Genomic DNA, 16,977 nt, shown 5'->3' on the forward strand with positions numbered 1-16,977 from the left:
TGGGATTATTAAAATCCAATACCCCTTTGTTTTTTTTATGTATTTTAAGTGTTTTTTGTTTTTTACCTCAAGGCAATCTGGTCATTTCGTATACACTTAACTGAGAAATTTAACATGAGTTAGTGATAAGGATCACCTGACTGTAAAAATTGGAACCACTAGAACAAACTTTGTAATTACTAAAACACTGAGATCAAGTCTGTAATATCTGAAAAACACAGAAATCAACCAGACATTTAACTCGTAAAGTTACAAGTTAAAATGGATAGCACTACCCATTGCACTGTTCGTGCCCCTTTAGCAATTGATGTGGCAACATTAGCGCTCATAACACATAAGTAAGCTACTAGAACAAATTATGAGCAAGATAGTATCATTTTGGGTGAGCAATGAGTTAAGTAAGATCGTAGGGTATGGTGGGGCTTGGGTTGGGGGCATGAGTTGACACGTGGAGTTCGAGCTTCTCCATCGGTGAGTGACGTGTCCGTGGGGTATGGCGGGGCTTGGGTTGGGGCGTGGCTTGGCAGATTATTAAAAAAAAACGAATAGGACATGGCCAACAAAGCGAATAGGAGCCCGCCACATAGGATCGCTAGCCCGCCCACGCCCGGCTTCAAACTCCCGCCCCTTAGGCCACGCCCCAACCCAAGCCCCTGGGGTGATGGCTTAGGCGTTTTCAGCCAACCCAAACCCCATACCCCGTAATCTAAGCTACTATAACAAATTACGAGCAAGATAAAGAAAAATAAAAATATCATTTGTCCCAAATTTTTATTCTTCTAGTTTTTCTTATCTTTGATATTTTTATGAAAGGCCAAAAAAGACGATTATACCCTCGCACATAAATCTTCAAGGGCAACACAAGGTTTTAGGCAGGGTTTTCATCATCGTCTTCTTCAACCTTATTTCCACCCTTATCCACCTCCACCCCTCAAACCATAACCAACCATGGCTTCTTCATCTCTCTTTTCCCCAACCCCTAGAACAACAACAACAGCAGACCTTCAATCTCCATGGTCAACCCAAAAAGTCAAACCAAGAAAACCCCCAAAACCCACCACTCATCTCCCCACTCTTCAGCTCTTCAAAACCCCATCTCTAAACCCCTTAATTTACTCTTCTTCTTTCCCCCACAACCTAAAGTTACCATCTTTAAAACACCCAATTTGTTCCACACATTCCCACCCTTTACCAGACTCCATAGACGAAAATTTCACCAAGAATCTTGAAAAGCTTGCAACTTTACAACAAATCCCAAATGGGTTTGATTCAGTTTCCAATTTGGAGATGAACCCAAAAAGGGTTTACATTCAAGAACCCCCTTGGATTACTTCTCTGCTGATGAAGAATTTTTACAGAAACAATGTTAAGAAAAGGGTAAAAGTGGAAATTGATAAGAGAAATTATTATATTTTGAGGAGGAGACAGATTAAGGCTGAAACTGAGGCTTGGGATAAGATGACTGAAGAGTACAGGGAGTTTCAAAGAGAGATGTGTGAGAAGAAATTGGCACCGAATTTGCCGTATGTGAAGTCATTGTTTGCGGGTTGGTTTGAGCCGTTGAGTATAGCGATCGAGAAGGAGCAGAAGTCGCCGAATACTAAGAAGCATCAGGAGGCTTATGCTCCTTATATTGACTCATTGCCTGCTGATAAAATGGCTATTATTGTTATGCATAAGATGATGGGGTTGTTGATGATGGGGCATGATTATCGGTATGTTCGGGTGGTTCAAGCAGCTATTCAGATTGGAATGGCAGTTGAGCTCGAGGTGAGTTAGTAGCTTCTGATTATAAGCTCATACTTGGTTTTGTTATACATATACATTGATTTGTATGTATAGGTAGTGCATGTTGGTTGTTTTTATGTTGGTTCGACTATACCTGAACAATTGAAACCGATAATCTGAGAATGTAATAAGTTTTATTTTTGTACATGACATATTGGTTGCAATGCACTAAATACTAATGTGGATTATTTTAAATATATTCATTGGCATATTGGAGACATTTTCCTTATTATTTTTTGTAAGAAGGTTGTGTAGATGATATGTACTAACAGGTAATTTGCAGGTTAGAATACAGACTTTCTTGGAGAGAACAAAGAACGGCCCAAAAACGGTCTTAATTCAAGCTCAAGAAGAGGAAGCCAAAGAAAACGAGATGCTTAGAAAACGTGTTAAAACTTTAATCAAACGGAAAAAAATAAGGGAGGTGCAAAAGATTTTGCAAAATGAAGAATATATACCTTGGGGCAGAGACAAGCAAGCAAAGGTTCGTAAATTATCTAAAACTGTAAAAACTGTATTAATATCGAATATGAAAAAATAGACATGTATCATGGGATGCAGGGAGTACGGTAGTAATGTTACAATGTTTAATGGCTACTAATAATAAAATCGTCTATTTTATACAGCTGGGATGCCGTCTTATCGAGTTATTAACGGAAATAGCTTATGTTCAATCTCCGGTTAGCCAGTCAGCTGACGCCCCACCTGATATTCGACCAGCATTTCGGCATATCTTCAAGATTATAGCAATGGAGTCAGGGTAAAGTTGTCATTTCTCATAAAAGCTGACGCCTCACTTTGCAGTGATTTTCATGTGTTAAAAATATTGTTGCTTGTGTTAAATTACGATCTTATTTGTTCATCAAGCTAAACTACACGGATATAGGTCATAAAAGAACCAAAACAACTAACCTTTTTATATATTTTTATAATTTGCAGTCAAATCAGAAAGTGTGGAGTTATTGAATGCGATAAAATGATCCTCACTGGACTTGAAAGAACCGTAAGTCATTCTTTCATATTTAGATTGTTATTTTAGTAGTATATTTTTTTTTGTAATCATATTTAATACATTAATTATCTTTAAATATAAAAAAATGTTAAAGATAAAAAAGTGGTTAATGGATAAACCCAACCTGACCTGTATTGGCCCATTTTGACCCCAAACGGTTTTGACCCGTTATTCAACCCGCCATTTTTCCACTTCTACTATCGAGAATCTATTTGGGTTATGTATTTTCTTATGATTATGTTTAATCCTCGTAATTTGTGCAGGCTCGACACATGATAATTCCTTACGTGCCTATGTTGGTGCCCCCAAGAAAGTGGAAAGGGTATTAATTTTACGAAGTTTTAGTGTTATTATATTTTTTTATATACTTCTAAAAGCCGGAAAATATCACGTTTCAGGTATGACAATGGGGGACACTTCTACTTACCTTCATATCTCATGCGTACTCATGGATCTAAACAACAACAAGAGGCCGTCAAGAACGCTCCATTTTCTCAAATGAAGAAGATATATGAGGTAAAAACTTCATTTACTGTTTATTACTACACTTTTATTTGTAAAGAGATGGTAAACAATTGCGATAGTAAACATTTTTGGTATGAATTGCACGTGAACAGGCATTGGATACACTTGGAAACACCAAATGGAGGATAAATAAAAGATTACTTGATGTTGTTGAGAGCATTTGGGCTTCAGGCGGTGATATTGCGGGACTCGTTAATCGCGAAGACGTTTCCATTCCTGATTTGAACTCTGAGGACTCGAGTGAAATACGGGAATGGAGGTGGAGTGTGAGGAAAGCAAAGAAACTCAACCAAGAACTTCATTCTCAACGATGTGACATAGAACTAAAGCTTTCGGTAATTATCATATCCTCTTATTAAGTTACTATTTTATCATCACGTTTATTATTATTATTAGAGTAAAATGTCGTTTTCGTCCCTGAGGTTTGGCCAGTTATGCGACTTTCGCCCAAAGGTTTGTTTTTCCGCATCAAGAAGGTTTGAAATCTTGCCATTTTCATCCGGCTCATTAACCCCATCCATTTTTCTTCGTTAAGTCAGAGGCATTTTCGTCTTATTTGTTAACTTAAAGGGCAATTCGGTCTTTTTCACATTATGTACAAGCATTTAGCATAATGTACAAGTATTCAAAATACCCTTACTAAATAAAAAACAAAAATAATATAGGTAAAAAGATGAAAGTACCCCTGATTTAACGTAGAAAAATGGTTGGAGTTAACCAGCCGGATGAAAATGGCAAGACTTTAAACCTTTTGGATCCAGATGCGAAACAACAAACCTTTGGGCGAAAGTCGCAAAACTGGCCAAACCTCAAGGGACGAAAATGGCATTTTACTCTTAGTATTATTACTATTATAATCATGGATATTAGTAACAAACTAATCTTAATATTATTTACCTTGCTCTAAGTTACTTTATAAAATTAAATTTGAAATAGGTGGCTCGAAGGATGAAAGACGAAGAAGGCTTTTACTATCCGCACAATCTCGACTTTCGGGGCCGCGCGTATCCAATGCACCCGCATTTAAACCATTTAAGTTCCGATTTATGTAGAGGGATTCTCGAGTTTGCTGAAGGAAGGCCGTTAGGGAAATCGGGTTTACGTTGGTTAAGAATACATTTAGCAAATCTGTACGGTTCTGGAGTTGAGAAACTTTCGTATGACGGTCGATTGCAATTTGTGGAAGATCATATAAATGATATTATCGATTCGGCTGATAATCCACTTGGTGGAAACCGATGGTGGTTAACCGCTGAAGACCCGTTTCAGTGTTTGGCTGCTTGTATTAATTTGTCGGAAACGCTAAAAAGTTCGTCACCTCATACCGTCATTTCTCATCTGCCAGTTCATCAGGTAATACTACAAAGAGTAAAATGCCATTTTCGTTCCTGAGGTTTGGCTACTTTTGCCATTTTCATCCAATTCGTTAACTCCATCCATTTTTAACGTTAAATATGGGGTATTTTCGTTTTTTAGACATTTTTTGTGATGATTAAAGGGTTTGGGTGGGGAGAATGTCAATAGAGTTGGATCTTTATCTCTTATAGTGTTTTTTATTTTAATAAAAAATGTCTAAAAAGACGGAAATTGCCCCTTAATTAACGTAGAAAAATGGATGGAGTTAACGAGTCGGATAAATATGGCAAGATTTTAAACCTTTTGGATCCAGATGCAAAAAAACAAACCTTTGGATGCAAGTCGCAAAAGTGGTCAAACCTCAGGGACGAAAATGGCATTTTACTATTAAGAAAAGGATATAAAAGTTTGTGCGGGCCCACGTAACCCATTGTGACATGTACTCGATTCTGACTATGAGGTTAGGGGTTCAGATCACATGTTCACATAAACTGACAATCTTTTTTTTTTTTTTTTTTTTTTTTTTTTGCTTATAGGATGGTTCTTGCAATGGGCTCCAGCACTATGCTGCATTGGGACGAGACACTGTATGTTCCCATTTTGAATTTACTTTTTCCAATACCTTTTATAAAAATGTTTTAGTTTTTTTTAAAATATTTTGCATGTAAATTTTTGTTTATCAAATGGCATCGTACTTTTGCAGTTAGAAGCTGCTGCAGTGAATCTAGTTGCCGGAGAGAAACCTTCTGATGTTTACTCAGAGATTGCCGCAAGGTTAGCTTGTGAATCTAGCTGATCTCAAAAGTCAACTCTTTTTCTTCAAAAGTCAACACTTTTTTAAACCATTTCCTTGTTTCGGTTCTCCGATTAGGGTTCATGAGATCATGCAACGGGACAGTGAAAAAGATCCAACAAGTTATCCAAACGCTTTACTAGCCAGACTTCTGATCGGACAGGTTTGTAATTAAATTTAAAACAACACATTCAGTAATTAATAATAATATTATTGGAACCACTCAGGTGAACAGAAAACTAGTCAAACAAACAGTAATGACTTCAGTCTACGGCGTTACATTTGTTGGGGCACGTGAACAAATTAAAAGACGGCTACAGGAGAAGGGTCACATTACCGATGACCAACTGCTGTTTAGTGCATCTTGTTATGCTGCTAAAGTGAGTATCCATATCTGCCTTTTGATTTATTTTACGGTTTGGTCATTAATCATTATATTAAACTGCATGCAACTATCATTCCATAGGTCACACTTGAGGCACTTGAAGAGATATTCGAAGCTGCACGCGGTACAATGTGTTGGCTTGGTGATTGTGCAAAGGTATTTGTTCTATATTACCATCCAGTTGGGAAATTTTATTATCTTTTATTATAAACTAGTAGGTTACCACGCGCGCTCCGCAGCGGGTTTGAAACGTAGATAAAAATAAGCAAATCGCGGGAGTTAAAGTTGTTTGATGTTTTAGTTAAGGGGCTAAACATGTCATTATTAAAGTTGAAAGGCTAAATATGTCATTATTTATTATTAAAGGTGAGGGGCTAAAGTTGTTTATTATTATAGTTGAGGGCTAAAGTTGTTTATTATTTTTAAAGTTGAGGTCTAAAGTTGGTTGATGTGGCAAAATAGCATATTTATAGTATATAATTACTAAAAAAAGTTGATTATTGTTATTAAATAAAACTTTTCGCAGGTGATTGCTACTGAAAATCAACCTGTTCGGTGGACAACCCCTCTAGGCCTTCCTGTTGTGCAGCCTTATTTCAAAACTAAACGTCATATTGTAAGTAACTTCGAAGTTCAAAATTAGATTATTGCCATTTTTTAGTTTTCTCCGTCCGAATTTGAAATGTGTTGACCTCACAAGTCAACGGGTACATCTTCGGTTTTCTTGCAACTTTCTTAATGTCTATAAACAATGGGTTGCAGATAAAAACCTCTCTTCAGGTCTTAGCTTTGCAACGAGAGGGTAGCACGGTAATTTTTCATCGCTTATCAAAATGAATTACTTATTGTTCTCTACTCAATCATATCAAGTTTCTAAGATTTCGGTTGTCATCTTTTTAATAACAGGTCGAGGTTAAAAAACAAAGAACCGCATTCCCGCCGAACTTTGTGCATTCGCTTGACGGTACACACATGATGATGACGGCTGTTGCTTGCAGGGATGCTGGATTACGTTTCGCAGGTTTGTCTTGTCCATTTATAAAAAAAATTCATTAAATTATGCAAACATTTCAAACAATCTTAATGACTATCTTATTATTTACGTCTAATAGGCGTTCATGATTCCTTCTGGACACATGCATGTGACGTTGACAAGATGAACGTAATACTTCGAGAAAAATTTGTAGAGCTTTACAGGACGCCAATACTTGAAAACGTAAGTATATATCAAGATATCGATAACTACCTTGTAAATGGCCCTTTTGCCCAAGATTCTCATACTTATTATTATCATCATTGAGGGGTGTTTTAGGTATTTATTAATAATTAATATTAATCATATAACAAAAGAGGGTGTCTCAGAAATAGTACCTAAGACACGACCTCTATTTTTTATTGTTTTTTGCCATATTTACAACAATGCCATCCATGGTCTTTTTTTCCTTCTTTTTGTGTATTCAACCCTTCAACTTTTATTGCCACTTACACCCCCTCAGCTTTCTAAAGACTGTAAAATGTCATTTTGACCTCCTTGAGTTTTACGTGCTTATTTTTATGTACCTGGGTCAAATATAAAGGTTTTCGTGCTTATTTCTATGTACGTTTTTGGTTGGTCTACGTTTTGTTTGGAAATGAGTCGGGTCAAATATAATACGTTTTCACTAGCCGGTATAAATTCGACTTACTTTACGTTTCAACTTTCAACTCCGCCGCAACGCGTGGTACCATTCTTTAGCGTGGAAAAAACCATTTTCTTACGTGCTTATTTTTAAGTACGTTTCGTTATAAATCCAAGTTGGTTTACGTTTCGACTTAAATTTTCTCGGTAATGAATCAGGTCGAATATAATACGTTTTCGTGCTTATTTTCATGTGCGTTTTCAGTTAGTCTACGTATAACCTAAATTTTGTTCGCAAACGAGTCGGGTCAAATATTTGACGGTATAAGTTCGAGTTAAAGTTTCAACGCCGTGCGGTGGGTCAAAATACTAGTTAAAACTATATGCTGGATTTATGCTCTTATACTTTGCTTAAACTTGCTTGAACTTGGCAGCTGCTTGAGAGTTTTCAAACGACATATCCAGGGCTCGAGTTCCCGCCCCTACCCCCGAGAGGAGATTTTGACCTGAACGAAGTTCTGAAATCACCGTACTTTTTCAACTAATCTGCGTTATATAAACATGACCGTATTTTTACAAGCCAGCCAGATGCATCAAGATGTAGATCAATGATTGTAAAGTATCGAGATCCTATAATGTTCTCAACATGTTGATGCTCCAGGATAAAGAGATTTGAAACTGTGTTGACCTCAAAAGTCAAAGGATGCAGAGTCAAAATATGAACTTTTTCTTAGGCGCATTTAGAGTGGTTCCAGAGCGGTTTTCAGGAGCGGAAAATGTACATTTTGTGGAGGTGGTTTCAGGTGCAGCAGTTGACCATCATGGGTTTCGGTAGGTTCACTGTAGATTATGAACCCGAGATGATCATCACGGCTGCTGAGAAGTTGAGCTAATTAGGCGGGTTCTTAAAAGTCGTTTTTGTGTAAATGTTATATTCATATTAATCCTGTACGATTTTGTTTGGAGAAATAAGATGATTAAAATCTATTTGTTTATTGTATATGCTATCAAATAACATTATTAGTGACGGATTCAAGTGCCTTCAAACTATCGAGAATCAAGTTTGATATTAGTTCAAATTGGTCTCAAGCGGTTTACGAATTTGGATGACCCAAATGTAGGGATGGCAAAAAAAACCTAAGCCCGACGGGTATACCCAAAACCTGAAACATATGGGACAGGTATACCCGAAGCCCAACGGGTATGGGATTAGTTTTTTAAAAAATCACGGGTATGGGACGGGTACGGGATTAGGTGATACTTGACCCGAAACCATATACCCGTTTACCCGAACTATATACCCCAATTTTTTTTATTTACTATTTATTTTCCCTTAACCCTTATCTATTCGTGTCTTATTTTAGTAGGTTCTTTTGGAATATGTATTTGATAATATTATTTATATTTTGTGTGTTGTGAGTATATAAATAAAACTATATTATATATTTATGATAAAACTTATAGTGAAGGGTTCAAATGAGAAGAAATTCTTTGTAAGAAGAAAAAAGAAGAAACTTTAACCAATAGAAATGTTTTATTAGTTTTCATTTAATATTTGTACTTAATGTAGCTATAAGGGTATATTAGTAAATTTAAATACATCATTAATTGGTAGTTTCATCTTTAATAACTAACTATATTAAATTTGTAACTTATTTTTAAGATATATATTTTTCACAAAAAATAAAAATAAAAATTCATTTATAGTGTAGGATAAATACGAGGCGTGTAGGATAAATTACGAGTTGTGTAGGATAAATTTCAATATGTCTAGGATAAATTTCGAAATGTGTAGGATAACTTTTGATGTGTGTAGGCAAAAATATTTAGTGTGGAGGATTATAGTCTTAATGACTAATTAATTAGTCAAACATAATAATAAATGAGATGAGAAAAAAACTATTTAATATTTTACAATTGTACCATTTTATTCTTTTTCTTCTCAAAAAAAATTTCTTCTCAAATGAACCATCCCCAAAACTTATATGTTTGCAATGTATATTTTAAGTTGCAATAGTTATAAAATAAAAATTATACAATAATTATAATGTAAAAAAGGCATGTATATGGAAATCTCAGTCAGTATCTTTTAACAAATCAACAAAATAACAGGTATACCCGATAACCACACGTATGTCCGATAACCAAGCAACGGGTGTTTAGCCGGGTATGTTACATGATTTTACAACCAAGTATGGGTATCGGATTATCAATACCCGGCTCAAACCCGGCCCATTGGTTTTTAGGCCCGCTTGACCATTCTTATATCAATCTCAATCTATTTCAATCAACAGATGATTCAGTGAAAAATAATATACAAAGTTTTTTTTTACATGAAACTGGGAGAGTTAATTTATACAACTGAACAAGTTATGATCATCATCAACTGTACATTCAAGTGGGAACAAATTCAATCAATCAATTTTTTCGATTTTTCAATTAAAACGTCAAGTATATGTACACTTTCCTCGGCTTTTTCGTTCTAAATCTTCCATCATATCTTCACCGAGTTTTAACGATCAGGAAGCAGCAGTGGGTGAATGAACGGTAGTATCCGGTAACATTGCAACCGTCACCACAAAATACTCGCAACCAATGGGTAAACCGTATGGGTTCAACTCGCTCGAGCCCATGGAGGAGGACTTCACGGTTTGTTTCTCTATATGCACAATCTGGCCCACGATATGGGCGGGTCGGTGTGGAAGATGATCGGTAAATAAGGCAACCGACTCTGAAGAAAGATAGTAATGCGTGCAGTTTCGGTTTATGGCTTCGTAGTGTCCATCGGCATTAAGTACAAATGCGGCTATCTCGTGTAGCTCCAACCGACCGAATGATATCTTCTCCTTATTAACCTGAAAATTATATTAAAGTAGTATAAGGGTAAAATGGATGGAGTTAATGAGCCGGATGAAAATGGCAAGAGAAAAATGCTTGTACCTATCAATCAACTCGGTACATTATGCTAAATGCTTGTACATAAAGTGAAAAAGACCGAATTGCCCTTTACGTTAACAAAAAAGACGGAAATACCCCTGACTTAACAGAGAAAAATGGATGGAGTTAACGAGCCGCATGAAAATGGCAAAGATTTTAGACCTTTTGGATATGGATGAGAAAAAAAAAAAAACCTTTAGACGAAGGTCGCAAAACTGGCCAAACCTCAGGGACGAAAATGACATTTTACTCTTTAGTATAAATATTACTATTGGTAATATGTTTGTGATTTTGGTAGAAATTAAACCTGTTTTTCGGATTGAAGCTTCATGTACAAATTGTTGACCAACTCTTTCTTTTCTTCCAAATCTTTTGTAAGTTGTTCATGTGATGTCTCCGCCTTTGTGTACCTATCAATCAACTCGGCTCGTTGCCTTGTTAGCATACCGACTTTCTCAGCGAGCATTCGAACACACTCGCGGAACTCGTTTATGCCGTCATCCGCGTTCTCATTTGCAGAACTAAACAAAGAAAACAACACAATTTCCATAAAACTCAAAAATTACAATTGATCCGACTTTTCATACTATTTTTAGCGCCTTATAGACTAGTATGAACTAAGCATGTACGTTTAACTTTAAATAAACGAATGAAAGGCCATGATCACTTAAACACGCAGATTTTCTTATTCGTATACGTTCTTTAAAAAATTGAATGTGTTCGTGACTTCGTGTTCGTTTATAAATAACTTTAAATGAAAATGTAAACGAACATAAACAAACGGACGTAAATGAACAAACAAGACACGCGGCCATGTTCGTTCGGTTAATTAAATGAACAAACTTTTGTTCATGTCCGTTCATTTATTAAAAAACGAACTTCCCGCTAAACAGTTCACTGAACGTTTGGTTCCTATAGAGTATAGACACCTAGTATGAACTACGAACCATAGTGAAAATTGACTGAAAGTACATTCTCTTTACGTGCAATTCGTCATATTCAAAACGTGTAAAATGTCGAGGGCTTACTTGGCGAGAGATTGAGCTAAAGCACGCAGTGACTCAGCGAAACTGGCCACACCACCTGATGAAACACACACTTTTAGCCTTTCAAAAAGGCTTCGGATTTTGACAGCAGACGCACGTAATGAAGTATATTCAGCTGCCCTACGGTCAGCTGTACATAGATGAGTTTGAGCCTCTTCTCTTGCTTCATGTAGACAGTTCTCCAAGTGAGCACAATTCATCTATACCACAAAACAAAATATTAATATATAGTCCTTGAACTTGTAAAAAAAAAAACAAGAGTTAATTGCTTGGATGGTCCCTATGGTTTTACGTTTTTTCACGTTTAGTCCTCACCTTTCGGAAATAGCAGGTATGCTCCCTGTGGTTTGTCATTTTGTTACTCGGATAGTCCCCTGACATTTACTCAGGGGACTATCCGAGTAACAAAATGACAAACCATAGGGAGCATACCTGATATTTCCAAACTAATTGACATCTACTCAGGGGACTATCCGAGTAACAAAATAACAAACCATAGGGAGCATACCTGCTATTTTCAAAAGGTGGGGACTAAACGTGAAAAAACGTGAAATCACAGGGACCATCCGGGCAATTAACTCAAAAAACAATATACTATCTTATTTTTCATAAAAAAAAAGTCCCTCAACCTAATTTTGGTAATATTAAAGTCCATGAACTTGTAAAAAAACAAGAAAAGTCACTAAACTCGTTTTTGTATATTAAAGTCGCAAACTTGTCTAATATTCATATATGATTTATTTATTTATTCTTAAATAATACCTTTTTAACTTTTAAATTGATCAAATTAAGATGGTATAATTTCTTTTTTTTTGTTGAATGTCTGTTTATCAAATTTTGATCAATTTAAGAGTTAATACATTTAACCAAACTTGGGAATTTAATATACAAGAATTAGTTTAGTGACTTTTCATGTATTTTTTACAAGTTGAGGGGCTTTTCGTGGAAAACAAGAAAGTATATTGTTTTTATTAGGGTTGCAAACAAGCCGAGCCCGAGCTCAACCAGGCTCGAGCTCAAGCTCAATTAATTTAGCCAAGCTCGTTTATTATCTATTAATTAATATATTAAATAAAAATAATACATAGGATAGACTCGTTTAGCCCCTTAAATAATGGGTCGGCTCGGCTCATTGACTAGACAACCTTAAATAATGGGTAAATGTTATTAAATATTAATAAAAACTAATATTACACTAAGGCTTGATAAGGCTCGACAAGGCTCGACGAGCCTGACGAGCTTCACACGCCAGGCTCGAGCTCAGGCTCGATAAATAAACGAGCTTTATTCTAGGCTCAAGCTCGGCTCGAGCTGGATAGGGTTTGACTCGTTTCGAGCTTTTTCTCGAGTAGCTCGGCTCGTTTGCATCCCTAGTTTTTATCTGATATTAACCCTTATGATTATTCAATATTATATAACATTACCTGAGATTCATCTAGAAGATTCCGACTAATATCCAACTCGCTAACCAACCTTGTAACCTCCTCCATTGCAGCTTGAAGCTTAGTTTCCGTCTCATTTAACTGGTTCGATTTCTCCGTAAGCAAATTCCGCAACTCCGCAACATCACCACTAGCTTTGACCTGGTCATCATTAGTCAAACTTTTCAACGGTGGTGGCATGTAATCACCGCTTGAACTAGTGGCCAATACCATCCCGACATCCGCCACCATCGTCTCCTTTTCGTCTTTCTCATCACGGGTCGGTTCCACCATTGATGAATCCATATTCGGGTTCATCGTTCCGGATGAATCGTTACCTCCTGATTTCAAAAGTAACGAACTAGACGCATAAGAAGCTTCATCCATAGGCTCAGACGATGCGTCTTTATTAAGTTTGTGTTCTAACGAATACTGATCCGACAACCGATTTTCAAGCTCTTTTATCCGTTTCTCATACGATTCACACTGCATTTGTTTGACTTTCAACATATTGACCAAATGTTTCTCGTGTTCGTCTTTCAACCGCAACGCCTCGGCAGTTTTTTCGGCGGAGTCTTTTAACACGTTCCCGATTTCACTATCTTCGAATTCGGTTTCAGGCGAATAAGAACAAAGAATAGCTATAGTTGAAGCAAGTTCGGCTTTTAGTTTTGCGTTTTCAACTTCTAGTTTACTAGTCCCCGCAATCTCCACCAATTCAGAAGCTTCCACAAAATCGTTATAATTTTCGGTACCGCTTTCGGAACCTTCTTCACCGTCTTGAGACATTGAAGATGGACACTTTTTAAACGAAAGCCCGACTAAATGCTCAGGGGCAAAACGGTCCAAATCTGATATGTCTATATCGAGTAAATTAGTATCAAAAGGAGCTACGTTAACATCACATGTGCTAGGTGTATCGTATAATCCCATCGATGCTAAAATATCTCGAGGTATAAACAGACTGTTGACTTTCAAAAAGTCTTCTCTTCTTCTTATCTCCGATTCCCGTTTGGTTGCAAGTCTTTCGGCTAAGTGGCCCGCCATTCCCATATAAAGTTTCATTGACGCTTTTCTTCTTACTATCTCCGCCAAACACGCTCTGTACGCGGGCCCGATTCCACGAACCACTTTCAAATGCTCGAATTGATCATTTTGGCGTTTTAACGCTTCTGTGAAAACCGAAAACTTGTACCTTACGTCTTTGATTGTGTACTGAATGTACGCGATTTTTTGCATGTATTTGTGAACGAAAGTATTCATTTCAGTTTTCTTGTTTTTGCAGAAGATTAGAAGGTTGGTAATGGCACGCTCGCAATCTTGCATTTTCGGGAGATAACTTTTGGCGTGGCCTTCGTACATCGGGCCTAATGCGGATACGGCATCGTGAGGACGGAGAGAATTGGAGAGTTGACTGGTCAAACAATCGTCCACGAGTTTCTTCACCAAGCCAACATCTTTGCTGCATAAATGCAATTTGAATTTAATGTAAAAAACACATTTATTTGACGCTTATATTAAACTCGTAATTAAGGTGTGAAAGGTTTAAAATACAAAAAGCTCTTAACGTGCAACGGTACGCGAGCCCCAATATATTGTGCATAATTATGCAAATAACATGCGTAATTAGGGTTAACCCAACCCATGCGTAATTATGCAAATAACGTGCGTAATTAGGGTTTAACCCAACCCATGCGTAATTATGCAAATAACGTGCGTATTTATGAAAAGTTAATTACTATTGGGCCACCGCGTTCAATTGAAAGCCTAGATTAGATGAGATGTGCGGTTGAGATGTTAGCGTACACATCACATTATAACGGGGTCTTGTACAAAATACATATTTATTCGACGTTATCCAAAACTCGCAATTTGATAGTTATCTTGAACGAATAAAACAAAAAAAAAAAAAAATTCAAGATTCGAAATATAACGAACGAACCTCAAAGCTTGCATTATACTTTTCTGCTCGTTAATATGATGTTCGTGCTCCTTAACGGTTCTTTCCAAATCTCTACTGAGGATCGAAGCCTTACTAGAGAACAAATGCTCGGTTCGTTGTTTTAACTCTCCGAATTCCTGCTTAAAGTCTCCAACTTTACTTTCAAACTGCCGGTGAGAATTACTACAATCATCCACCATTTTTTGCAAATTATCTTCTTTAACGAAATCCAACAAACACTTGCGATCAGGAGTCTGTAACACGGGTATAAGTTTAATCGACCTAAGTCGTTCTAAATCCCTCCCGAAATTCACTAAAAGATTCGAATGCGTCCGTTGTTGTTGCGAATAACACTTCACAAAATCCGTGTAGTTTTGGAGGATCATTTTATAAAAATGGTCCAAATTACCCCTAGCGATCTCCAACGCCTTCTCTTGCACCCTTTGCTCTCTTGCAAACCGCTCACACATCTCGTATTTTATAACTGTACGGCGGTAAATTACGTCCCCGAACTGGTAATGGTACCGAAACTGTTCTTCGTAGGATGGTAACGCCTTTAACGCAGGGTCTGGGGCGTCATCTAACGGATGCGGATTGTGTGATGACGATGACGGTCTTTGCGGATCAGGGTAATCGTTTTCAAATAGTTCGAGTTCTTCGGGCCCTGGCGGAACCGAATTACTTCGCATTCTTGATTTATTAAATACGAAAATTTCACGATCATCGGATGGGAGTTTGTATGCAGAGAGTGGATTTTGAGGTTCGAGTTTCAAATCCAGATACAAAAGAAGTTGATCGTTTAACCGAATCCTGGATAGTGATTCTAAATACTGTTGGATTGATTCCACAAGGGTATATTCGTCACATTCGAGTTCAAAAGAATGCCCGTTTTCGGCTATATGAACTAAAAGCTTCCCCCTTTGTATCACATTCTCACTTGAACTCATCTTTTAGAACCCTAAAATACCCCAATCAACCCAAGAATCCAAGATAGCTTAAAGATTTTCAGATTCAATGATCTATAATTACAGATATAAAGATGCAAAAAGACCACTTTACCCTTGACCAATCTGATCAAATCCAGCTACCTTTTCACCATCTCCCAAATCTGCAACAAGATTCAGTTCAAACTTCAAACCTCAATAAACCCTAAATTAAATCAATACCCACCACCAAAATCTACAAAAGTCATCTAATTTCATAAACTGATTATAAACACAAACAAAATCTACCATTAACAAAACCCTAATACTGATCAACACCGACCATTGAAATCCAGACAAAATTCAAGAAAACCCACCAAGATTCTGTCGGTAGAACCCCAAGATTATCCAAATCAACACTCAAATCTTGAAAAAGATAAGATTTTTAGCCAAGATAACGAATACCCAGAAAGGAAAACAAAGTAAACTTGTATATACACTAAACTTTAATAATGGGTTTGATGAAAAAAAAAAAATAATATCAAGAAAGAAAAACCCAACAGGGAGATAATTAGATAATCAATGGCGTAAAAGCAAAGACGGAAAGAAGAACGTATGGAATTACTTAAGGATTTGGGTTAGAAAGAACAAGTTCATCACGAAAGAAGAGTCTTCTAATAGAATATTTAAAGATTCAATGAATGTTATAAAAGTGTGATTTTTATGGGTTGATTATTAAAATATAAGTAAGTAGTATGGGTGGCAGATAAACCTTTTGAGATGATGAGTAACGTAAACCACAAGGCAGGGGGATCAGAGAAGATTTGATCTTTCCCTTTTGTACTGGTTCTGTTCTTCCTATACAATTTGTGATTTATGGGTGTTTGATTATGTGTTGATATTCACCGTTTGATATTTATGTTTTCGGGGTGGATTATGATGGAGAGTTGGAGACTATATGGAGTCCGTTCATGATTATGTTTTGGTTGTTACATTTCTTTATAACTATAGTTGGATTATCCGCGCTATGCTGCTGTTGGGTTTCGTTCGATATCTATTCTGGTTTAATATGACAACCAATCAAAAGAAATAAACTCAAAAGAATATTGACATATTTTTTACATCGATTGAAAACAATAAGAATAAATTTAAATTGGACAACGAGCTGGGCTGATTTTAAATTAATTATAAATGAAAACTTAAACGTTATTTTATATATAACGTCTAAAAC

The 16,977-nt window shown here is 36.5% G+C and overlaps 2 protein-coding genes across 4 annotated transcripts; one reads left to right on the forward strand and one right to left on the reverse strand.

Moving 5' to 3' along the window:
* Positions 1-879: 879 nt before the first annotated feature.
* On the forward strand, positions 880-8,524 carry LOC110886095 (DNA-directed RNA polymerase 3B, chloroplastic). Its single transcript, XM_022133853.2, has 18 exons — positions 880-1,770; positions 2,072-2,272; positions 2,415-2,548; positions 2,728-2,791; positions 3,064-3,122; positions 3,199-3,316; positions 3,418-3,660; positions 4,262-4,678; positions 5,218-5,268; positions 5,385-5,455; positions 5,553-5,637; positions 5,702-5,854; positions 5,941-6,015; positions 6,386-6,475; positions 6,622-6,669; positions 6,766-6,880; positions 6,972-7,075; positions 7,912-8,524. Exons 1-18 carry the CDS (start codon positions 949-951, stop codon positions 8,020-8,022), a joined length of 2,961 nt encoding a protein of 986 aa, XP_021989545.1. The 5' UTR covers positions 880-948; the 3' UTR covers positions 8,023-8,524.
* Positions 8,525-9,772: 1,248 nt separating this feature from the next.
* Positions 9,773-16,719, reverse strand: LOC110886096 (autophagy-related protein 11). Of its 3 annotated transcripts, none has more exons than XM_022133854.2 (7): positions 16,519-16,719; positions 15,883-15,931; positions 14,824-15,781; positions 12,885-14,343; positions 11,443-11,660; positions 10,722-10,935; positions 9,773-10,332 (listed from the first exon to the last, which is right to left on the reverse strand). In XM_022133854.2, the coding sequence occupies exons 3-7, from the start codon at positions 15,768-15,770 to the stop codon at positions 9,997-9,999; spliced, it is 3,174 nt and encodes a 1,057-aa protein (XP_021989546.1). In that variant the 5' UTR covers positions 15,771-15,781; positions 15,883-15,931; positions 16,519-16,719; the 3' UTR covers positions 9,773-9,996. The 3 variants fall into 3 exon arrangements, with proteins under 3 accessions (XP_021989546.1, XP_021989548.1, XP_035834603.1); XM_022133856.2 differs by lacking the exon at positions 16,519-16,719 and adding an exon at positions 16,124-16,328; XM_035978710.1 differs by lacking the exon at positions 16,519-16,719 and adding an exon at positions 16,372-16,463 and having other exon boundaries at positions 14,824-15,931.
* Positions 16,720-16,977: the final 258 nt, after the last annotated feature.

This window comes from Helianthus annuus, chromosome 10, assembly GCF_002127325.2.
Source record: "Helianthus annuus cultivar XRQ/B chromosome 10, HanXRQr2.0-SUNRISE, whole genome shotgun sequence".
Classification (NCBI taxonomy): domain Eukaryota; kingdom Viridiplantae; phylum Streptophyta; class Magnoliopsida; order Asterales; family Asteraceae; genus Helianthus; species Helianthus annuus.

Excerpts from the sequence above, each read along its gene's own strand:
- LOC110886095 (XM_022133853.2), top strand. The coding sequence starts at position 949 with ATGGCTTCTTCATCTCTCTTTTCCCCAACCCCTAGAACAACAACAACA. Across the intron at positions 2,549-2,727 it reads ATTATAGCAATGGAGTCAGG|TCAAATCAGAAAGTGTGGAG; the intron begins GTAAAGTTGTCA and ends TATAATTTGCAG. Across the intron at positions 6,476-6,621 it reads TCAAAACTAAACGTCATATT|ATAAAAACCTCTCTTCAGGT; the intron begins GTAAGTAACTTC and ends AATGGGTTGCAG.
- LOC110886096 (XM_022133854.2), bottom strand. The coding sequence starts at position 15,770 with ATGAGTTCAAGTGAGAATGTGATACAAAGGGGGAAGCTTTTAGTTCAT. Across the intron at positions 14,344-14,823 it reads AGTATAATGCAAGCTTTGAG|CAAAGATGTTGGCTTGGTGA; the intron begins GTTCGTTCGTTA and ends GCATTTATGCAG. Across the intron at positions 11,661-12,884 it reads ATCTTCTAGATGAATCTCAG|ATGAATTGTGCTCACTTGGA; the intron begins GTAATGTTATAT and ends TTTGTGGTATAG.